The following is a 24,368-nucleotide window of genomic DNA, read 5'->3' as shown; positions in this document are numbered from 1 at the left end:
CTGGGCTCAAATGATCCTCCCACCTCAGCCTCCCAAGTAGCTGGGACTACAGGCACATGCCATCATGCCTGGCTAAGTTTTTTTATTTTTTGTAGAGATGAGGCCTCACACTGTTGCCCAGGCTGTAGTGCAGCGGTGCGGTCTCGGCTCACTGCAATCCCTACCTCCTAGGTTCAAGTGATTCTCGTGCCTCAGCCTCCTGAGTAACTGGGATTATAGGCCTGCACCAGCACACCTGGCTAATTTTTGTATTTTTAGTAGAAGACGGAGTTTCGCCATGTTGGCCAGGCTGGTCTTGAACTTTAACCTCAAGTAATCTGCCTGCCTCAGCCTCCCAGAGTGCTCAGGCTGGTCTCGAGCTCCTGAGCTCAAGTGACTCACCTGCCTCAGTCTCCCAAAGTGCTGCGATAGCAGGCATGGGCCACTGTGCCTGGCCTACTTCTATTTTCTTAGGCATTTATATTGTGACTAACTATTGACTGCTCTCGAATATTTTTATCTTTTATGTTTTAAATTATTGTTCTCTTTTAATTTTTAAAATTTATCTAAAACATGAATAGACATTCTGATGTTGAAGCATTTCTCTCCCTGTGATAAACTTTATTCGATTATGATGTATTTAACTTTATATGGTACTTAATTCAATTTTATGTAGGATTTTTTGTTGTTGTAGTGCGTTAGATTTGTTTATAATCTTTCTTTTGTCTTATTCTCCTGTTCCAATATTAGTATCAAGGCTATATTAAGCTTAAAAAATAAACTAGGAGCCAGGTACAGTGACACATGTCTGTAGTCCCAGAATTCAGGCAGCTGAGGCAGGAGGCTTGATTGGACCTAGGAGTTCAAGGTTGTAGTGTGCCATGATTGTGCTGTTGAATAACCACTACGCTCCAGCCTGGGCAACGTAGCAAGACCCTGTCTCTGAAAACATAAAAATAAGTTGGATCTCATTTCTTCTTTCCATTGTTTCTGAAGCAGTTCAGATGAAATTGGAATTATTTATGTATTTTTAGCGAAATTGGCCAGTAAAACCAGTTTGAGTTGAGTGTATGATGTAGTTCATGAGGAGTTGAGCAGGGAAGATTCGATTACTGAGTTTTTGTGAATTGGTTTTCAGACTTACTCTCAAAAATCACCCATAGAATATTATCTGTGTTTTTTACATTTATTAATATAGGTATTTATAGTATCCACTTTGTTTTTGTTTTTTTAATTTTGCATTCTTGGTGTGTGTCCTGTGATGTAAGAGTTTGTTTGGGACACAAAAATTTGAGCAAAGCTCATTTGGCAGTTCTGATACAAAGAGGAGCTGGGGGATAGGATCATTTGAAAGTGAAGAAGAAAATGACTATTTTGTTTGCTATCATCTGTTCTGTCTCTAGACCGTCTGTTCCTGTTCAGTTCCAATATTTTTTGCCAACTTACCCTCCTTCTGCATACCCACTGGCGGCACATACCTACACCCCAATCACCAGTTCCGTGTCCACTATCCGACAGTATCCAGGTACGAATCCTGCTTTTTAGATGACTTTTCACAGTTTCATTTTTGCCAACAATAACGTAGAAATTGATTAGGGGTTATTTCTAGTATGAGATTAATTATTTCAGCTTCTGTTTTCAGATTCAGATAAAATGTGAAGCTTGAAGGTCTTAAATAATCGTCTTTGTGATCTATAAAAGGTTGTTACTCGTTAGTGATTTTGCATAGTATTGTGCCACCCTGAGGATAATCATGTTAGCAATTTTTGTTTCTCCTTAAAATGACAGTAGTTACAATGAATAGAGCTGCACTTTTATAGGGTTTCCATTGTTTTATGCAAATATTGGTTATATTTTTTAAAAATGTATAAAGGTTTGTTTATAATAACGTTTACTTTAGGCTCCATGGTACTTGTGCAGGTTTGTTATATAGATAAACTACATGTCACAGGGATTTGGTGTACCAGTTATATGTTTTTTAGTTCAGTTATGCTGTCCTCTCACCATCATGACGTGTAAATAGTGTTCTTTTTGCTAATCCAGGAAAAACAATCCTTAAATGTCAGAGTCTGTGTAATCTTTTCCTGTGGGACCCTCAGGTCACTCTGGGCATCAGAAAGCCTTATTTCCAGCCAGGCGCAGTGGCTCATGCCTGTAATCCCAGCACTTTGGGAGGCCAAGGCAGGCAGATCACTTGAGGTCAGGAGTTCAAGACTAGCCTGGCCAACACGGAGAAACCCCATCTCTACTAAAAATACAAAATTAGCCAGGCGTGGTGGCACATCCCTGTAATCCCAGCTACTGAGGAGGCTGAGGTGGGAGGATTGCCCGAGCCTAGGAGGTTGAAGCTGCAGTGAGCCATGATGGCGCCACTGCACTCCAGCCCAGATAACAAAGTGAGAGCCTGTTTCAGAAAACAGAGAGAAAAAGACAAAAGAAAGTGTTATTGTTGCCTGGATTGTGGACCTTGCCCTCCTGCCACACGGTGCTGTATGGCCGCCAGCGGCATGTGTGGCCACAGAGCACTTGAAGTAGGTTAGTACATGAAAAACTCGATTGTTAATTTTGTTTAATTTTGAGAAATTTCAAGTATGTTTGGAACAACTTAGCAATGCAAAACTACTTTTTCAGTTGTAGGCTTTATGAAATCAAAATACAGATTAAGCACATCTGATAAAAATTCATGAGATGTACTCGAAGAGTAAAATATACCCTAGATTTTGAAGACATAGTATAGAAAAGAGAATGTGAAATATCTTGTTAAGAATTTTTAGGCCAGGCCCAGTGGCTCACGCCTGTAATCCTAGCACTTTGGGAGGCTGAGGAGGAAGGATCGCTTGAGACCAGGAGTTTGAGATCAAGCTAGATGAGACCTAGCCTCTACCAAAAATACAAAACTTAGCCAGGCATGGTGGTGCGTGCCTGTCGTCCCAGCTGCTTGGGAGGCTGAGGCAGGAGGATTGCTTGACCCCAAGAGGTTAAGGATGCATTGAGCCATGTTGTTTGCGCCGCTGCACTCAAGTCTAGGCAAGAAAGCGAGACCCTTGTCTCAAAAAAAAAAAAAAAAAGTTTATTAATAACATATTGAAATGGTAATATTTTGAATATATTGGGTTAAATAAAATATATGATCAAAATTAATTTGGCCTGTTTCTTTTTTTTTTTTTTTTTGAGACGGAGTTTCACTCTGTTGCCCAGGCTGGAGTGCAGTGTCGTGATCTCGGCTCACTGCAGCTTCCGCCTCCAAGCTTCAAGCGACTCTCCTGCTTCACTGTCCCCAGTGGATGGTATTACAGGCATGCGCGACCACACCCAGCTAATTTTTGTATTTTTAGTAGGGATGGGGTTTCACCCTGTTGACCAGGCTGGTTTTAAACTCCTTCTCTCAAATGATCACCCGCCTCGGCCTCCCAAAGTGGTGGGATTACTGGCGTGAGCCACCGCACCTGGCCTGTTTCAAACTTTTTTTTTTTTGTCTTTGAGACAGTCTTTCTCTGTCACTCAGGCTGGGGTGCAGTGGTGCAATAACACCTCACTGCCTCCTCAGATTCCTGAGTTCAAGGGAATCCTCCCATCTCAACCTGACATACCTCGTGCCTGTAATCCCAGCACTTTGGGAGGCCGAGGTGGGCCAAGCTGGAACCACAGGCCTGTGTTATGATGCCAAGCTAATTCTTTAATTTTTCATAGAGATGGGGTCTTGCTATGTTGCACAGGCTGGTCTCCAACTCTTGGGTTCAAGCATTCCTCATATCTTAGTCTCCCAAAATGTTGGGATCAAAGGCAGAAATCACCACACCAGGCTCTTCTTACTTTTTTATTGTAGCCACTGGAAAATTTAAAGTTGCGTGAGTGACCCAATATGCCATTGAACAGTGCTGGTCTAAAATTTCAAACATTGTAAGTTACTTGTTTATTTAGGGAAAAGGTAGCTTAGAAGTGTAAGATATTTAAATGGCTTTGAAAACAAGTTCCTACGTCTCTGGATTGTTTTGATGACTAAGGAAAAAGTCCTCTGTGTTTATTTTCTTTCCGCAGATAGTGAGAAATTCCTCCTTTTTTTGTTGCTTTCTGTGAATGCTCTTGTTTTCTTTTTTTTTTTTTTTTTTTTTTAAATATACACAGTAGATGGGGTGTGTGCCTTGCAGGACACAGGACACTTGCTTGTTCTCTCTTTCTGGTGGATACATGCCATTTGAAATTCATAACTGCCATATTTCAAAACTGCCTGTGCTAGTGGCCCTGTCAAGTAAAGCAGAGGTTCTTGACCTGGGAGCCCTGGTGTATTTCTGACGTTTTATATTAATTATTTAACACGGTTGCCTGACTAATATTTGCAGTTGAATAGCTGGTTGCCTTTTTTCTTGTTTTTATCATGTTTCTAGTAATCTGTAGAAAGACAACATCATATTGGTAGGAGATGAAAGGAAATAACAATCCCAAATATATGAAGGTTCAAGTAACAGTGTTTGTTTAGTTTTTTTTTTTTTCAAACGATGAATTTAGATCTTATACAGTGGAAGAAATCTGTGTTTATTTTAGTGTTTTTCTCTTTATGTGGAGTGTGTGAAATGAAGCTAACCTTCTTGTAGTTACCTTTTGCATCATTTTTAGTTTCAGCTCAGGCTCCAAACTCTGCCATCACAGCTCAGACTGGCGTGGGGGTAGCGTCTACCGTCCACCTAAACCCCATGCAGTTGATGACAGTGGATGCATCACATGCTCGACATATTCAAGGGATCCAGCCAGCACCCATCAGTACCCAGGGCATCCAGCCGGCCCCCATCGGGACCCCAGGGATACAGCCCGCACCACTTGGCACACAGGGAATTCACTCAGCAACCCCAATCAACACACAAGGGCTTCAGCCTGCACCAATTGGTACTCAGCAGCCTCAGCCGGAAGGAAAGACTTCAGGTAATTTTAAATTTTTGCATAGAAGGTGGTTTGGAGAAAAGAAATACATTTGGGTTTAAATCCTTTCTCTGCCACTGATTTTGTCATCTTATAATTTCTCTAGGCCTTCGTTTCTTTGTATTAATAATATGAGTTGCTTAGAACTTACAATTTCAGGGTCACTGTAAACGTTAGAAATAATATACCTCATGCCTATAATCCCAGCACTTTGGGAGGCCGAGGTGGGTGAATCATGAGGTCGGAGATCGAGACCATCCTGGCTAACATGGTGAAACCCCGTCGCTACTAAAAATACAAAAAAATTAGCCAGGTGTGGTGGCGGGCGCCTGTAGTCCCAGCTGCTCGGGAGGCTGAGGCAGGAGAATGGCGTGAACCTGGGAGGCGGAGTGAGCTGAGATCGCACTACTGCACTCCAGCCTGGGCAACAGAGTGAGACTCTGTCTCCAAAAAAAAAAAAAAAAGAAAAGAAGTAATAAACATCAGCAGCCCTAGTATTCATTTGCACATAATGAGAAGTGTTATCTTTTTTAAAAGCTCCTAGTTGTGGGAAAAAATTCACCTTATAAGTAGTGTTCTCATTGAAGATTTTCTTCAGAGTTGTACATAAAGCTGTAAAATCTTATGCTGATGTTAGCTAATAGTATGAATGCTTAAAAAGAAATGCTAGTGGAATAACACTTTGAAAAATGGAATAAGTCACTGTACTTAGATCTTTTTGAGACAGAGACAGAGTCTCACTCTGTCACCCAGGCTAGAGTACAGTGGTATGTGATCTTGGCTCAGCATAGCCTCAATCTCCTGGACTTGAGTGATCCTCCCACCTCAGCCGCCTGAGTAACTAGGACTATAGGTGCCACCACGCCCGGCTAATTTTTGTATTTTTAATAGAGACAGAGTTTTGCCATGTTGCCCAGGCTGGTCTCAAACTCCTGGGCTCAAACAGTCTACTCACCTTGGCCTCCCAAAGTGCTGGGATTACAGGCATGAGTCGTTACACCAGCCGGGTTGTTATTTTTTTTCCGGCTGAATTTAAGAGTCCATGTACTTGGATTATTATTAATTAGCCATTTCTCTGATGTAGTTTAAAAAAGCAAAATGGCTGTTTTTCAGCCAAGGTGCTGATTTATTTTTTTTAAGGCAGGGTCTCACTCACTCTGTTGCTCAGCTGGAGTACAATGGTACAATCATGGCTCACTGTAGCCTTGACCTTCTGGGCTCAAGCAGTCCTTACGCCTCAGACGTCCATGTAGCAAGGACTACAAGTGCATGCCACCACACCCGGCTAATTATTTTTGATTTTTTGTAGAAACGGGATTTTGCTCATTTCCCAGGCTGGTCTCAAACTCCAGAATTCAAGCTATCCTTCAACCTTGTCCTCCCAAAGTGCTGCAGTTACAGGCATGAGCCACTGCGCCTGGCTGGAGCTATGCGTTTAATCGTTCTGTAGACAGTTCAACTATTTAAGCAAAGCCTCTCTGATTTTTTATTACTAAACTAACTGTCTGTCAGAGAGATGCAATTTACCCATAGTGACCCACCTGGTAGGATGGTGTACTACATCTTTAAGGGCACCTGCCAGAAAGCGCATGGTATTAAGTTGACTCCTATGAAATTGCCATTTTTATAGGTCAAAAACTGTCAGACACTGATATTTTCTGATTATGATCTCATGCTCACCAGTATTGTGATGCTCACGTTAAGTGTATAGTTAAAATATCTGTTAGTTGAATGTGTTTGTAAGGATAGACTGGGGAGGGTACCATTACTGAGGGCTGAGAGAGGTTGGTATTTTATAAAAACTGAATGAGTGCATTTCTTGAAGTGTACATTGGAGCATGCTATCAGGCTGGTAGATGGTGTTTTCTATTTGTGGCTCTTGTATTAAGCCTTTCCTGTCTGTCAGTTTTCTTATCTCTAAAATGGGAATTACAGTGATGGTAAGAATTATATCAGTAAAAAATGTGAAGTAACTAGTAGAGTGAGCGACTATACTAGATACCATATACTTTGTTCACCTTATCTCATTTATTAGTAACTGTGATTATAGAGCAAAGAAAAAATAATGGTATGGGTCAGGCACGGTGGCTCATGCCTGTAATCCGAGCACTTTGGGAGGCCAAGGCGGGCGGATCACTTAAGGTCAAGAATTCGAGACTAGCCTGGCCATCATGGTGAAACCCCATCTCTACTAAAAATACAAAAATTATCCAGATGTGGCAGTGCGCGCCTGTAATTCCAGCTACTCTGGTGGTTAAGGCAGGAGAATCACTTGAACCTGGAAGGCAGAGTTTGCCGTGAGCTGAGATTGCACCACTGCACTGTAGCCTGGGCAACAGAGCAAGACTCTCTGAAAAATAAAAAGAAAGGAAAAAGTAATGGTATGGTTCACACCACTGCACTCCAGCCTGGGCAACAGAGCAAGACTCTCTCTCAAAAAAAGGAAAAGAAAAGTAATGGTGTGGATCACGCACCAGTAGACAGTAACTGCTCCCATTTAGCTGTCTGCTCTTTGTCAGACGGACTTTGTGCTCCTGTCCCTTATCAGTTGGAAACTGGACAGTTAGAACATGGATCCCTAATTCTAGTGGTCTCGTCGTTTGTATTTGTGTCTTCTGCGGCATTTTGTTTCTGTTGTTTCCCTCTCTTCAATGTTCTTTCCTGTTGCTTCTCTCCTCTAGCAGTGGTGTTGGCAGATGGAGCCACAATTGTGGCCAACCCTATTAGCAATCCATTCAGTGCTGCTCCAGCAGCAACAACCGTGGTGCAGACCCACAGCCAGAGTGCTAGCACCAACGCTCCCGCCCAGGGCTCGTCGCCGCGGCCAAGCATACTCCGCAAGAAACCTGCCACAGATGGGTGAGTAGACCTGGTGGTGCCAATGACACCCCTGGCTCTGGATAGAACTGGTATACAGAATAGGCACTCTTATCTAATGCTGGTATCAAACTTGTCTCTCATTTTCTGTGGCGTGTTAAAATTTCCTCCAAAACAGCTTGACCACAGGATTATTCAATGGAGCCTTACCCAGCTGAGACTGTGAGATCTTAACAAATCCTGGAGTCAGTGAGGTGTTCGTGTGTAAGCATCTGTTGCATACTGCTTTAATTCTCTCTAGTTCTGGAACTTCAATCATAGAACTTTAAAAGTAGTTTATAATTAACTCTTGGGCTTGTGTAGGTAGTTACATTAACTCATACTGTATACTTCATTCAGTATGAATCGTTGCTGTTGAAACAGGAGAAGTTCCCTTGTCCCCCTCTCAGGGCGTGCAGCTGTGGGAGTGACTTGCTTCTTCATTGCCCTGCTGCTCCAGCCTCTAGGGGAGCGTACAGACGGGCAGACTGGGGCTCCGACCCTGCAGCGGCGTCTAGAGGTGAATGTTTACAGCCGAAACCCTGGTGGGCATGTGTTACAGGGTGCTCTTTTCCTCTAGCCATCCGTGGATGACTTGCATTCACCAGCCCAGTTAGACCCCTGCCTTATGGCGAGGTCAGAGGGCTTTCTGTTTCCCAGGGTTCTTGCCTTGGTGTGCTGGAAGAATGGGATCACGTGTGGGCGTGGAGAAGGAGTGTAGGGTTTTACTGAGTAGAAGTAGCTCTCAGCGGATGGGGGAGCCAGAAGGGAGGTGGAACGGCCCCGGCTCTCTGACTGCCCTGGCCAAACTGCGTCGTTCTGCTGGTCGGTGGCCTGCTGGCGTGCCAGCGTCTGTCACGTGCTCTCCCACCGGCGTGCTCTCCTCGCCATCCTGTTGCCGTCCAGCTGCTTGTGTCTTCCTTCGCCAGTGTGTTCCTCTTGATGTCCAGCCACCTGTGTGCCTGCCTGCTAGGGTCTCGGAGGTTTTTATAGGCACAGGATCAGGGTGTAGCAGGCCATGGTGGTCTGGGGGAAATGCAGCATTTGGGCTGGAAAACAAAAATGCCTGTCATCACCTAGATCCGTGGGCACAGCCGGGGGTAGAGTCCTCGCCAGGGACCTGCCCTTTCCAGCACTTCCCTGCTCCCCTTCTAAATCACTGTGGGCAGACAATTTCTGAAGTGTAGTAAGGGTCATATTTAGTAGCAGATAGTGTTTTGTGTTGCCATGTAAGCTTCTCAGTTGCTGGATCATAGGCAGGAAGGTATGTGCTGTGCTGTTCCACTTAAACATTCTGGAGGTGGGAGATGAGCAGATATGTTTCAGAGAGCACAGTTTCTGTGGCTCAGCTGAGCTAACAGCATCAACATCAACAGATTAAAGCAAGTGCAAACTTAAATTGCTGGGACTAGGGTCCCTGCAGGGTTTTTATTTCCACAGAGCTGTGCATAGACCAGAGTCCCTATCTTTGCTGCTTGTGAATACTTTGTACTTTTTTAAAGGATAAGTCAGTCCGTGACAAATTAACCTTATTAGTAGAAGCACAAGGCAAAGCTTGTGGTTAAGATGACAGATTGATTACACACGTCTGAAATCTCTCCCTCTCATAACCCTATATAACTTTTTTTCAAAAAAGTTGTAAACACACAAGGATGGGGAGAACAGGAGAGGACACAGTAGCAACTGAAGCTGGGAAGCAGACTGTCACGTGATGGCATCCTGGCTCTGAGAAAGCTAAATGTGAAGCTTGCATAGGGGAAAGTTGAGAACCATTCTCTTAAAATTGGAAAATCTTCAAAAGGACCAACAACAGGAAGATCCTGGGGGCAAAGGAAGGGGCTCTCTCTTTTAAGGAGGATAAGTTAAAACCTTTGAGTTTGAAAAGTGTTAAAGTTAGAGCCCAGAATCCCATTTTCTACATATGCCATGTGGTGTACTGCCCCTTCCCAGCTTCAGCAGGAGCCTGAAAGCTCAAACTCTGCAGATGGTCCGCTGGGATCACCCAGCACTATGGAGGTCATGGGTATTGTACCAGAAAGAAATTGTGACTCACCATGAGTGTATGGAATGCTGAACACTTCCCAGTCCACTCCCTGCTTTCTGCTGATAGAGCTGTGGCAGGTAAACTTGATTCTTGATAGAAAATGAGAAGAGGACTCTACTTTCCTTCTGGGGAGTCTATCCGGCCCAAGGGGAAGCTCTAAAGATACTGACACTAGGGCTTCCCTCAGGACAGGGTTAGATTACCCTGCAGTGAACCTCATAGTAGATATGCCCTTCCAAAGCTCAGAGCCCCCAGCCAGCATTTCAGTCCCTCTTCCCCACTCCCCCACTCTTAATCATGAACATACAACCAAAGATAGACACATATTTGAGGGGACCTCTAATGGTGGACGACAGAAACCACAATAAATACATGCCCAAAGCACCTTGGAAGATGTAGAGGCTTGGCAGGGAGAATAAAACACAAAACAAATGAACAAGGATAAGCAAATACTATCCGTGATGCCTTCAGAAAGACAAAACAAAAGGTTACATCCATGAAACAGTAACACAGTGCTATGCAAAAAGAACATTCAGAGGAGAAAAGAACCAGTCCTGAAATAAGATAGCAGAAATTGAAAGATCAGTAGAAGAGTTGGAAGATAAAATTGAAGAAATCTCAAACGTAGAACCAAAAGACAAGAAAATTGGAGAAAAAGGAGAAAATTTAAAACAACAACAAAAAGAACCAGTTCAGGAAATCCAGCCTCCGGGTAATGGGTTTCCGCGAGAGAGGTCAGAGAAAAGGAGCAGGGATCATTACAGCGTAAGGAGTTATAAAGTAATAGAAAATCACCAAAATGGACAGAAACGAGTTTCCTGGTTACAGAAATGCTCTGCACAGCATTCGGTGGATGCAATAAACTCAGGCCAGTATTTTGAAATTTTGCCGCACTGGAAGACAAAAAGATGTGCCTGCATCTCCCGTACTTCCTCCCAAAGACGCTTGTACTGTGCCCTCTAATTCACAGCCTGTCATCACGCGACACTCCAGCGCCCTTGTCTCTTCTTTCTCCACGCCTTCTTGCTTTAAACCTGGCTCTTCCTCAGGAACTCAGCTTGCCCTGCAACTGTCTACAGTGGTCCCTGCCTCTCTTCCACATCCCTGCTGTCACTCAGCCTAGAGGTAGGCTAGGTGTCCTTGTCATGCCTCACTGCCATTTTCAGACCACGTCTCCTCAAAAGCACTTGATCTGCATTTAGATTTCATAAAACCTACAGTTGAAAAAGTAGTTTCATATAACCAAGTTACTCCAGACAATAAAAAGTTTCTCAATAACTGGATCAAGTATCCATTATAAAATTCAAATTAATTAAAATGAAATGACATTAAAAATTGTGTTCCTGAGTTGCCCTTGGCACATTTCAGGCGCTCAGTAGTACCATAGGGCTTTCTTGTTGGGCAGGGCAGAGCTACAGACTGAGAGAGTCAAGTTAGATTGTGCAGGTGTATCTGTATGCCCTTTGGAAGGACATGATGGCTGGCACTTTTTAGTGATAGTGGAACCCTGTCTTCACCTTTAATGATCGGAAATGGTTTGCCAGCTCCCTGGCCCCTCAGGCGCTTGAATGCATCTCCTGCCTCCACCACCACCACCCCCCAGTGTGAGCACTTAGCACATAAGCTCAGTAAGCCTTCCTGACCCTGTCTGTGTACTGCCATGCCCCTCGCCCCTCGCCCATCTTCTTTCTTCCCACCTCCCTCCCAACGGAACTCCAGCTCCAGAGGGACCCCAGCAGCCTCCTTCAGTCCATTGATCCACCTTTTCACGTGCCTCCCTGCCTCTCATGGCGTCTTTCTCTGCTCTTCCTGATTCGGAGTCTGTGGTCACTGGCAGTCATTGCCTTACCCCCACCTCACTTCACTTTGTCAAAACCAGACTTAAGTCCAATTTTCTGCTTCGTTTATGTGGCATGTACAGCAGATTATGGCAGGGAAAGCCACCTTGCCAACTAACTGGCCTTGCTCAGCCTCACAGACGCACTACGGTCTTACAGCAGCCCATCAAAGTACACTCGCCTGCACCACTCCAGACAACTGTTTTACGTTCCCTTCTTTCACAACTCCCAGGCTGCTTCCGTCTTCACTGTTAGTCGACAAACTTGCTCCTTTTTTGAGAAAAAGAAAATCAAAAGACAACTTTGGAAGGCCAAGGCAGGCGGATCATCTGAGGTCAGGAGATCGAGACTAGCCTGGCCAACATGGTGAAACTCCGTCTCTACTAAAAATACAAAAAATAGCTAGGGCGTGCTGGCGGGCGCCTGTAGTCCCTGTTACTCGGGAGGCTGAGGCAGGAGAATCACTTGAACCCAGGAGGCAGAGATTGCAGTGAGCTGAGATCGTGCCACCACACTGCAGCCTGGACAACAGAACAAGACTCTGTCTCAAAAAAAAAAAATTTTTTTTTGAACATATGAATATATGCCTGTCACCCGACTTTAGTTCTCAGCTTATCAGCTCTTGGCCAATTTTGCTTCACCTATATGCTTACCTACCCACTCCTATCATATTATTTTGAAGCAAATCCTAGATACCATGTCATTTCATTTGTATGTCTTTCAGCATGTTCCTATGCAGAGATACATAACATTAAAAAACCAATAACCCCTTAATATCAAATAGCCAGTCATTGTTCAGGTTTCCAGTGGTCTGAAATGTCACACAATTTGTTATATTTTATATTATTTATTTGAATGAGTATTCTGATAAGATGCATACATTGTGATTAGTTAATATGACTTTTAAAACCATTTTATTATTGAGGTTTCCTCTTTTTTTTTTTTTTCCTGCAGTTTATTTGTTGAAGAAACTTGGTCTTCTGGGCCGTACCCCCTCTGGATTTTGTTGATGGCATCCCCAATATATTCATTTCCTAGGGCTGTTGTAACAAGCTACCACAAATCTTCTGGCTTAAGGCAACAGACATGCATATCTTATAGTTTCAGTAGCTAGAAATCTGAAATGAAGGTGTCATCAGGGTTGGTTCCCCCGGGAGGTTCTCAGGGAGAATCTACTCGTGCTGGCTGCCAGTGGCTGCTGTTGATCTTTGTGTTCTTGGCTTGCAGGCACAGCACCCCAATCTCTGCCTCTGTCATCACATGGCCTTGCCCTCGCACCTGTGTCTCAAATCTCCCTTCCCTTTCTGTTACTAGGATACTTGTCACTGGATCTTAAACTAAACTCTACATCCAGAACTCTACATCCAAATGTAATTAAGGATCTCAAGATAAGAGATTACATTAATTACATTTGCAAAGGCCCTTTTTTTAAGTAAGGTCATATTCACAGTTACTAAAGATTGGGACTTACATATATCTTAAAGAACTCAGTTCAACCTATTGCACCCATAGTGTACTTTTACTTGTTCTATCCTCCACATTTTCTGTAAGTTGTTACTTAACTCTGAAGGTTTGATCTGATTTTTCTTTTTTTTATTGCTGCTTGTGGCAAGACTGCTTCCGTAGTTTGGTGATTTGGTCTCTTACCAGAAGGCACACAGTGTCTGGTGGTCACCCTTTTTGAGATGTTGGTGGCTCTGAAGATCAGTACCCAGATCCATTAGTGATTAAGTGTTGTAAACTGGTGTATTCTTGTCTAGTTATTCTCTCTCAAATCCACTCTCAACTGGTATTTGTTCCCACCACTTTACCGAAACTAAATGTGTCAAGATTGCTCCTGTTTTCATAGTGCTAAACTGATGGTTAATTCTCCGTCAGAGCCTTCCGTGGCCTCTCTGCTGTACAACACAATTGATCTCCAGCTCTTCCTGGATCAGGTTTTTTCACCTAGCTTCCAGGTCTTTATAAACACCACAGGCGTAGTAATAATTGTAAACACTTAATATGGATTTCAGTGTGAATAACATTCAGCAGAAGGGAGATGTGGCATGCTAGCAGCAGCAGCTAAAAGAGTCACAATGGTTGCTTCTTGGAGGGAGCCTGACAGGAAGTGAGCAGGAATGGGGAACGGGACCTGCTCTTTATTTTAAAGACTTTTTGTACTATTTGGGTTTTTTGGTAATGTGTCTGTGGTATCTGAGAAAATAAAAATCCATTTTAAAAATACTTAGTCAATGTAGGGCTTTTATTTTGTCCTAGGTATGCCTGGCAAATGCGTATCTTGTATTTCGTATCCTTGAATGCCCTTGGACTGCTATTTTCCGGGTTTATCTCTTGTCTCTTTCAGAATGGCGGTTCGGAAAACCCTCATTCCTCCTCAGCCTCCTGATGTTGCTAGTCCTCGAGTGGAAAGCTCTATGCGGAGTACATCTGGGTCACCTAGGCCTGCAGGGTGAGCACCTAAGTGTTCTTAGCACTCTTGCTTTTAACCACACGTCGTTGCAGTGGCGGGGAGTCTAATATGCCTGCATGACATGGTCTTGTTAGGTTGTGTTGCCCAGGCTGGAGTGCAGTGGCTATGCTCAGCCGCCATCACAGAAAATCGTAACACACGACAGCCTTGAACTCGTGGGCTCAAGTAACAAGCCTTCGCTTCCTGAGTAGCTGGGACTATAGGCGTGTGCCACCACTCCCAACTTACATGCTATAGGCGTGTGTCACCACTCCCAACTTACATGCTATAGGCTGCCACCACTCCCAACTTACATGCTATAGGCGTGTGTCACCACTCCCAACTTACATGCTATAGGCGCTGTCTCTTATACACATCTAGATGTGTATAAGAGACAGCTATAGGCGTGTGTCACCACTCCCAACTTACATGCTATAGGCGTGTGCCACCACTCCCAACTTACATGCTATGTGTCACCACTCCCAACTTACATGCTATAGGCGTGTGTCACCACTCCCAACTTACATGCTCTTTCTAGCTGCATCACCTGAATGCGTTTTTCAACCTCTCTGATTCCCATTTGCCTCATTTATAAAGTGGGCATTGCGCATTCATATAACATCTACCTCATAGAATTGTTGTGTATTTAAGCAAAATGATACATTTAAAACACTTTGTATGTGCCTTATAGCAAACACCCAGTTGCTATGGCATTCAAAAATGACATCGTGACAGTATTTATTTTTGTTTTTTCTGTTTTTGAGACAGAGTTTTGCTGTGTTGCCCAGGCTGGAGTGCAGTGGCACAATCTTGGCTCACTGCAGCTTCTGCCTCCCACATTCAGGAGATTCTCCTGCCTCAGCCTCCGGCGTAGCTGGGATTACAGGCATATGCCACCACACCTGGCTTTGTTTTTGTTTTTTTTTTTAAAGTAGAGACAGGATTTCGCCACGTCAGCCAGGCTGGTCTCAAACTCCTGACCTCAAGTGATCCACGTGCGTCAGCCTCCCAAAGTGCTGGGATTATAAGCATGAATCACCATGCCCGGCCTTATGACAGTGTTTGTTCTTTCTCTTCTAATTCCACAAGTAATATTATATTGGAAAAAGTAATTAGAGAATATAAAAATACTTAAAGTATAAAGTGAAAATTATTGTCTCATTCTCTACCCACATTGCCAATCCCACTTCCTAGAATAATGTTGACCAGTAACAGTTTTGGGGTTTTGTTTGTTTGTTTTTTCCTGTAGACTTCCTCTATGGTCAGGATAATAGTTCTGATAAGTATCTTTCCACATCTTTTTCTGCATACACATGTAGATAGATTGATAGATTCTTTTTGTTTGTTTGTTTTGAGACAGAGTCTTGCTCTGTCACCAGGCTGGAGTGCAGTGGCGCTCACTGCAACCTCTGCCTCCTGGGTTCAAGTGATTCTCTTGCCTCAGCCTCCTGAGTAGCTGGGACTACAGGAGTGCGCCACCACGCCCAGCTAATTTTTGTATTTTTAATAGAAACGGAGTTTCACCATGTTGGCCAGGGTGGTCTCTATCTCTTGACCTCGTGAACCTTGGCAAACTATCACACTCTAAGTTGAGGTCTATTTCCACCATTCACCCTTTGCCCTTCAGTGTTGTGGAACATCTCCAAGACTTCACTAAATGTGAAGGTTTTTGCCAGCATAACTTCTGAGACCTCTTCGTCCTTTTCCTCAAAACCACTTTGCCTTCGCTTCCTCTTGGACTCTGGGTACACACTTTAGCGCACCATCCTTCTGTGCGAGGGCAGTTTGCTGATTCACTCAGCACCACTCACAGTCACATTGACTTCTGAAATGCTAAAACCAGCCTTCCCTAGCAGTAATGCATTTTCCTAATTACCATTTTCTTTCAGTGTGGGAGCTAACCTCAACACTTCAGCCTTGAATAATTGTAATTTTTTTTGGTTATTACTATTGTCAGTCCAAAATAGAAATAAACACTCTATTTCTGCCTTAAGTGGCTTTCCTGATGCAGTTTAAACTGAAAGATGATATAAAGCTACTTTACCTTCCTTTTTATATTCACTACATTTTTCAGTATGGTCCATACAGCTTTTTACAAGTGTAGGTCTTCTCCTTTTTTCTCTGTGCTGGTCCATTGTGAAATCTTCAACTCACATATAATTTCACTTCTGGCCTCATCCCTTTTTGGTCTTTTGCTGCATTTTCATCTTGGTTGACCCATTCTCACATTCAGTCTTCCGTTTTCTTAAAATTTCACATTGGTTTATCACTGGGACGCCAGAGCAACACAACGACATGCTTTGTTTGCTTGATGAACTGTTTATGCGGAACTGTTTATGGTCAGTGATTGGTCATTGCCAGACTTAAGAGGTGATGTGATTGGTTACTGATCATCATGGGCCTCTGTTAGTTCCATGGTGATTTGGGGACCGTAGAGCTCGCCACATAACAGTGGGGATACATTCTGAGAGACACATCAGTAGGCAATTTCATTGTTGTGTGAACATCATGAGTGTCACTATATGAACCTAGATGGGATGGCCTACTGCATACCTAGACTGTATGGTCCAACCTGTTGCTCTTAGGCTACAAACCTGTACAGGACTTGACTGAATACTGTAGGCAGTAGTAACACAGTGGTACATATTTGTGTATCTAAACATAGAAATTATAATCTTTATTTATTTATTTATCTTTGAGACAGAGTTTCAGTCTTGCTGCCCCAGGCTAAAGTGCAGTAGCTCAATCTCGGCTCAACACAACCTCTGCCTCTGGGGTTCAACCGATTCTCCTGCCTCAACCTCCCGAGTAGCTGGGATTACAGGCATGCACCACCACGCCTGGCTGATTTTGTGTTTTTAGTAGAGACAGGGTTTCTCCATGTTGGTCAGGCTGATCTTGAACTCCTGACCTCAGGTGATCTGCCCGCCTCAGCCTCCCCTAGTGCCGGGTTTACAGGCGTGAGCCACCGTGCCCGGCCAGAAATTGTAATCTTATGGGACCACTGTCATGTGCGTGGTCCCTTGTTCATTGAAACATCCTCATGTGCTGCATGACTATTCTGATATTTACACGTGTGAGCTTCGTGCTCAGTGAGGACTACCTGTGTTTTCGGAATCACAGGACCAGGAAGGAAGACTAGCCTGGAACCGGAGGGGAGAGCTGCACAAAATGGCTTAGAGATGACACTGAGAGCTGGATTATTTAGGGCCTTGTGGGCTGTTCAGAAGCCTTCGGGTTTTATTCTAAGACGGAGAGCCATTGGAGGGTTAAGGCATAGGAGTGACATGGTCTGACTTATTTTAAAAGAATCCCTCTGGCTACTGTGCTGAGAATAAACTGCAGCAGAGCAAGGGTGGAAGCAGGAAGACAAGTGAGAGCTGATAAAACCGTTAACTATCTTCACGGCTTAAACCTGCATGGAGGTAGTGGTGTTGTTTGTTCATTTGTTTAATGAAATAGGGTCTCACTCTGTCACCCAGGCTGTAGTGTAGTGGTGCAGTCTCAGCTCACTGCAACCTTAACCTCTCAGGCTCAAGCAATTCTCCTGCCTCAGCCTCCTGAGTAGCTTAAGAGCCACCATACCAAAGCTCATTTTTTGTATTTTTTTTGTCGAGACCGGGTTTTGCCATGTTGCCCAGGCTGGTCTGGAACTCTTGGGGTCAAGCAGTATTCCCACCTCAGCCTCACAACGTGCTGGTATTACAGGCATGAGCACCCCACCCTGCCCATATGTCTTAACAAGTGTTTGGATTCTGGATACGATTTGAAGGTACAGCTGACAACATTTTCTGATGGAATGGAGAGAAAGAGAGGAGTCAAGGATAGCTCCCGTATTTTACCTGGGCATTCTAAAATGAGGAAAGCTCTGAGAAGAGCAGGAAAAAAAATCAGGTTAGTTTCAGTCGTTTTACTTTTGCAATATCTGTGTGGTTGGGCACCCAAGTGGAAGTGTCAAATAGACAGATATAAAATTCTGAAGTAGGCCAGGCGCGGTGGCTCACGCCTGTAATCCCAGCACTTTGGGAGGCCGAGGTGATTGGATCACCTGAGGTCAGGAGTTTGAGACCAGCCTGACCAACATGGAGAAACCCCATCTCTACTAAAAACACAAAATTAGCCGGGTGTGGTGGCGCATGCCTGTAATCCCAGCTACTCGGGAGGCTGAGGCAGGAGAATGTCTTGAACCTGGGAGGCGGAGGTTGCAGTGAGCCGAGATCGCACCACTGCACTCCAGCCTGGGCAACAAGAGCAAAAGTTCATCTCAACAACAGCAACAAAAAAATTCTGAAGTAATACAGCTCTAGAATTGAAGATAGAAGTCCATGCTGGTGATAGAGATTTAGCAATTGTAAGCAGATGTTCTTTAGAGCTGTGAGAGTGGAAGATAGTATAAATAGAGAACAGAAGTGGTGTAAGGACCAGACCTGAGGACATAGCATCTTTAGAGGTCAGGAAAATGAAAAACCAGAAAAAGTGACTGTTTCTCTATACTGTGTGATGTTCTGAGGTCTGTTGGTGCCACAATTAGTCCTCAGCTAATGAACACTTCGGGTTTTTATTTGCTTATTTTTGTTTTATTTTTAGAGACAGGGTCTTGCCCAGTCACCCCGGCTGGAGTGCAGTGGCGTGATCATAGCTCACTGCAGCCTTGAACTCCTGGGCACAAGGATCCTCCCACCTTAGCCTCCTGAGTAGCTGGGACTGCAGGTGGGCATCATTATGCCCAGCTATTTTTATTTTATTTATTTATTTTTAAACAGAGTCTCACTCTGTTGCCCAAGCTGGAGTGCATTGGCACCATCTTGGCTCACAACTGCCTCTGCCTCCCAGGCTCAGGTGATTCTCCTGCCTCAGCCTCCCGAGTAACTGGGATTAAAGGCACCCACCATCAGGCCTGGCTAATTTTTGTATTTTTGGTAGAGACAAGGTTTCACCATGTTGGCCAGGCTGGTCTCAAACTCCTGACCTCAAGTGATCTGCCTGCCTTGGCCTCCCAAAGTGCTGGGATTACAGGGGTGAGCCACCACACCCAGCCTGCTAAGCTGATTTTCATATTATTTTTGTAGAGATGGCGGTCTCACTGTGTAGCCCAGGCTGGTCTTGAACTCCTGGCCTCAACTGATCTTCCCACTTCAGCCTCCCAAAATATTGGGATTACAGGCATGAGCCACTGCACCTGGCCTGTTTTTGTTTTTGTCTTTTTTAAAACAAAGTCTCATGTGGACTTAGTTTTCCAGTGTTGGTCCCGAAGGTGAAGAACCTGCCATGAGGTACAAAAGTCTCCCCGTGAGCAGCAGCAGGTGCAGAAGTAGGGTGAGCAGGGCTCTTTTTCAGGCTGTTGGATTTGGTGTGCTTCAGAGAAGCTGTGGAGGTGGGACCCGCACAGGCACTCCGACTGGCTTTATTTGCAGTAGGCAATCTGTGGCACCTGAAAGTAGAGAGCACTTGGATTGTGAAGAAATAACTAGCTGGAAGAATGAACCCCCCACACTCCCACACCCAAGTAAAAGTAATCTCATGTAAATGGCCGTTTTAGAACTAGCCCCACTCCATTCACTGGTGAGTAGCAAAAAAGGATTAATACGAAGATAATTAAAATTAAAACGTAAGAAAGGAGCAACAAAGTAAACTAATCTGTTCCCTAAGACACTGACCAAAAAACGTTGACAGGGGACAGATGAAATTTGTAATGAAATATACCACCATGAATTTAAATAACGTAACAAATAACCACCTCTGTGGAGGAAAACACAAAGTTCAAACACAAAAGACTCCTGCAGTAAATGGCAAAACATGAAGCGATGACACAGGAGTTGACAGGACTCAGTAGAGAACTAATGAGGATACCACAGAAGGAAGGCAAAATTCAAGCTGCACAAGACGGTATTGGCCGTAGAAGATAGAAATGAAAAAGTGGATAAGATAGAAAGAAAGATAGTCATGTGTCGTGGCTCATGCCTGTAATTCTAGCACCATAGGAGGCCGAGGTCAACAGATGGCTGGAGCCCAGGAGTTCGAGATCAGCCTGAGCAATATGGCGAAACCCCAGCTCTACAAAAAATAAAAAAGTTGGCTGGGTGTGGTGGTATGGGCCTGTAGTCCCAGCTACGCAGAAGGCTGAGGTGGGAGGATCACTTGAGCCTGGCAGGTTGAGTTTATAGTGAGCTGTGTTCATGTCACTCCACTGCAGCCTGGGTGACAGAATGAGAACCTGTCAAAAAAAAAAAAAAAAAAAAGGGAGAGAGAAAGATAAAAAAAAAAAAAACCTACAGAGCATACTGTGATAGAAGTAAGACCAAGCATGCGTCATATCATGTCGTGTCAGTGGCTTCGTTGTGGGTTGAGTTGTATCCCCCAAAAGTCGTGTTGAGGTCTTAACTCCCACTACCTCGGAATGCCACCTTATTTGGAAATAGGGTCATTGTAGATGTAGTTAGTCAAGGTGAAGCCCTGCTGGAGTAGGGTGAATCCTCAATTCAATATGACTGGTCGTTGTCTTTTTTTTTTTTTTTGGAGGCAGTGTCTTGCTCTGTTACCCAACCTGGAGTACAGTGAGTGGTGTGATATATGGTGTGATATAGGCTTAAGCGATCCTCCCACATTAGCCTCCCGAGTACCTGGGACTCCAGGCATGCATCACCGTGCCCAGCTAATTATTATTATTATTATTTTTTTGTTTGTTTTTTTAGACAGAGTCTTGCTCTGTCACCAGGCTGGAGTGCAGTGGTGTGATCTCAGCTCACTGCAACCTCCGACACCCTGGTTCAAGCTATTCTCCTGCCTCAGCCTCCTGAGTAGCTGGGATTACAGGCACACGCCACCATGCCCAGCTAACTTTTGTATTTTTAGTAGAGACGGGGTTTCACTATGTTGGCCAGGATGTTCTCGATCTCCTAACCTCATGATCCGCCCACCTGCCTTGGCCTCCCAATGTGCTGGGATTACAGGCATGAGCCACCATGCCTGGCCCATGCCCAGCTAATTTAAATAAAAAAATTTTTTTTTTTTTGAGATGGAGTCTGCCCTCTCATCCAGACTGGAGTGCAGTGGCACAATCTCGGCTCATTGCAACCTCCATCTCCTGGGTTCAAGAGATTCTCCTGCCTCAGCCTCCTGAGTAGCTGGGACTACAGGAGCGCACTACCACACCCAGCTAATTTTTGTATTTTTAGTAGAGACCGGATTTCACTATGTTGGTCAGGCTAGTCTTGAACTCCTGACCTCAAGTGATATATCCAGTTAGCCTCCCAAAGTGCTGGGATTACAGGTGTGAGCCACCACTACTGGCCTAAATAAATTTTTTTAGTAGAGACAAGGTCTTGCTGTATGGCACAGACTGGTCTCAACCTCTGGCTTCAAGTGATCCTCTTGCCTTGGCCTCCCAAAATGCTGGGATTAGAGGCGGGAGCCCCCATACCTGACCTGTGACTAGTATTCTTAGGAAAAGGGGAAATGAGGACACAGACAAATACGTGATGTGAACGTGGAGGCAGAGACTGGGAAGGTGCCGAGGAGTAACGAAGACTTCCAGCAAAGCCACCAGCAGCTGGGAGAGGAGGCCTGGAATAGTCTGTCCTTCCTTCAGGCCCACAGAAAGAGCCAGCCCTGCTGACGCTTAGATCCCAGACTTCTGGCTCCGGAACTGTGAGACAAGCGGCTTCTGTTGAAGCCACACCGTTTGTGATGGTTTGTCGTGGTAGCTCTAGCAAACGAATACAGGTCTTACCTCGCCTGTTTCCGGACTGCATTACACAGCAGAACCCACCTCTGGTCTGCCTTGTGTACAGAGGCCGGCCAAACACAAAGTGATTCAGGAAGGTCAAAATGAAACATTAAGTCAAGGGATGGCGAACTTGACTTGTGCTGACTCACAAGAGTAGATTGATACGTTATCGGGAGGGAGGCAGGTGTTATAGACAACCACTGAAAAAATTGTATTACTGGGTAAAAAGTCATAATTAAATGTAGTAAATACTTAAAACCCAGTACTTACTAATTATTCAAGTACATTTTATCCTTCTTCCCATGGAATAATTACGTAGAATGGTGTGCTGTTTCACGTCCCCCCCGCCCGCCACCAACCTCTGCCCCACTCCACATTGAAGAACACATTGGCAGCTTGAAATTGGCCCTGGTCGGAGCACTTGTTCCACAGAAGTTATCAATAGCACTTCGTTCACTGTTTTGTTGATCATCTAAGCAGAGATTGGTACGTGTTTTCAGTAAAGGGAAAAATACAGAGTAAGTTATTTTAGGTTCTGTGAGTCGCGTAGTCTCTGCCATGAATCCTCACATCTGGTGTGGCTGTACTGAAAGACTTCATCTGCAGAACTGATGTTGGGCCGGGATATAGTTTGTCAGCGCCTCGTCCAGACGTAAGAAAGGAATGGAGAAAGCATTAGTCATACACAACTTGAAAGTGCTTGTCAGGCCGGACGCAGTGCCCTCACGCCGGTAACCCCAGCACTTTGAGAGGCTGAGGCGGGTGGATCACTTGAGGTCAGGAGTTTGAGGCTAGCCTGGCCAACATGGTGAAACCCTGTCTGTACTAAAAATACAAAAGTGAGCTGGGTGTGGTGGTGCACCTGTTGTCCCAGCTACTTGGGAGGTGAGAGATTTGCTTGAGCCCAGGAGGCAGATCTCTGCAGTGAGCCGAGATCGCGCCACTGCACTCCAGCCTGGGCGACAGAGTGAGACCCTGTCTTTTTTTTTGTTTCTGAGATGGAGCTTTGCTCTTGTCACCCAGGCTGGAGTGCAATGGTGCGATCTCTGCTCATTGCAACCTCCTCCTCCCAAGACCCTGTCTTTAAAAAAAAAAAAAAAACTCCAGCCACGGTGGCTCACGTCTGTAATGTCAACACTTGGGAGGCTGAGGCAGACAGATCACCTAAGGCCAGGAGTTTGACACCAGCCTGGCCAACATGGCGAAACCCTATCTCTACTAGAAATACAAAAAATTAGCCAGGCGTGGTGGGGGCCACCTGTAATCCCAGCTACTCTGGGGGCTGAGGCAGGAGAATCGCTTGAACCTGGGAGGCGGAGGCTGCATGAGCTGAGATGGTGCTATTGCACTCCACTCTGGGCAATAACAGTGAAACCCTGTCTTTAAAAAAAAAAAATGCTTTCCTATAGCTGTTACATTATGAAGATGCCAAAAAGTTAAGGAAGTGTGGTCTGCATGTGTTCGAAACCATTATCTGACTCAGGAAAGAAGTCTCACAGTCATTGTGAATGTTTCCATTTTCTCTCATACTGATTTTTTAGGTCTGTTCCATTGTACTTGGAAAAGATCCTTTGGGTTCAGTCTATACGTTTTTTGAAATTTGAATTTTGACCTAAAGTATGGTCTGTCCTGGAGATTGTCCCCTGTGCCCTTGAGAAGAACGTGCAGTCACTGTTGGTGGGGGAGTATTCTGTGTATATGTTAGGTCTAGTTTGTTTAGTGCTGCAGTTCTCTGTGTCCTTGCCAGGTTTCCATCTGGATGTTTCATCCATTATTGAAAGTTGGGTATTGAAATCTCCAGCTATAGTCAGGTGCAGTGGCTCACACCTTTAATCCCAGCACTTTGGGAGGCTGAGGCGGGTAGATCACGAGGTCAGGAATTCAAGACCAGTTTGTCCAAGATGGTGAAACCCTGTCTGTACTAAAAATACAAAAATTAGCTGGGCGTGGTGGTGGATGCCTATAATCCCAGCTACTTGGGAGGCTGAGGCAGCGAATTGCTTGAAACTCGGAGGCGGAATTTGCAGTGAGCTGAGATTGCATCACTGCACTCCAGCCTGGGTGGGTGTCATCCTCTCTGTCTCTCCCTTTAATTCTGTCAGTATCTCCTTTATTCTGCTACGTGGGGCACCGTTCTTTGATGCGTGAAGGTTTATAATTGCTGTATCTTTTTCTCTTTAGTGTGGTGTGAACACTTAACATGAGATCTGCCCTGGTGGGGAGAGGTTTAAATGTACACTGTTGTTTGTTGCAGGCACAGTGTCACACAACAGAGCTCCAGAACCTCTTCGTCTCGCTTAACTGAAACTTTATGCCCTTTCATTAGTAACTGCTCATTTCTCCCAGTTCTTTGATCTTCTTGATGAATCTTTTATTAATATAGTATGTCCTTTGTCTTGTTTTGGATTTAACATCCATTTTCTCTGATATTGATACAGGCCCACAGCTTTCTTTCAGTTACTGTTTTCATGAAATATCTTTTTCCATCCTTTCACATTTTGTATGTTATTGAAGTTAAGTTGGTATCGATGCAAACTAGATTGATATGAATTTAGACTG

At 44.5% G+C, this 24,368-nt stretch overlaps 1 protein-coding gene across 2 annotated transcripts in view; it reads left to right on the top strand.

Annotated features, from left to right (window-relative positions):
* The window catches only part of SAP130 (Sin3A-associated protein, 130kDa), a 78,824-nt gene that overhangs the window by 24,706 nt on the left and 29,750 nt on the right, over nt 1-24,368 (top strand). Inside the window, exons 6-9 of one of the 2 annotated variants that reach the window (XM_011980498.1) lie at nt 1,383-1,504; nt 4,594-4,896; nt 7,575-7,752; nt 13,979-14,083. In XM_011980498.1, the coding sequence (XP_011835888.1) occupies nt 1,383-1,504; nt 4,594-4,896; nt 7,575-7,752; nt 13,979-14,083 (708 nt within the window). The remainder of the gene's footprint in view (nt 1-1,382; nt 1,505-4,593; nt 4,897-7,574; nt 7,753-13,978; nt 14,084-24,368) is intronic. The other variant, XM_011980499.1, reaches the window with a different exon arrangement.

This window comes from Mandrillus leucophaeus, unplaced genomic scaffold (genome assembly GCF_000951045.1).
Source record: "Mandrillus leucophaeus isolate KB7577 unplaced genomic scaffold, Mleu.le_1.0 Scaffold213, whole genome shotgun sequence".
Taxonomy (NCBI): Eukaryota; Metazoa; Chordata; class Mammalia; order Primates; family Cercopithecidae; genus Mandrillus; species Mandrillus leucophaeus.
The sequence above is the reverse complement of the archived record's forward strand: the minus strand, read 5'-3'. Positions and strand labels throughout refer to the sequence as shown.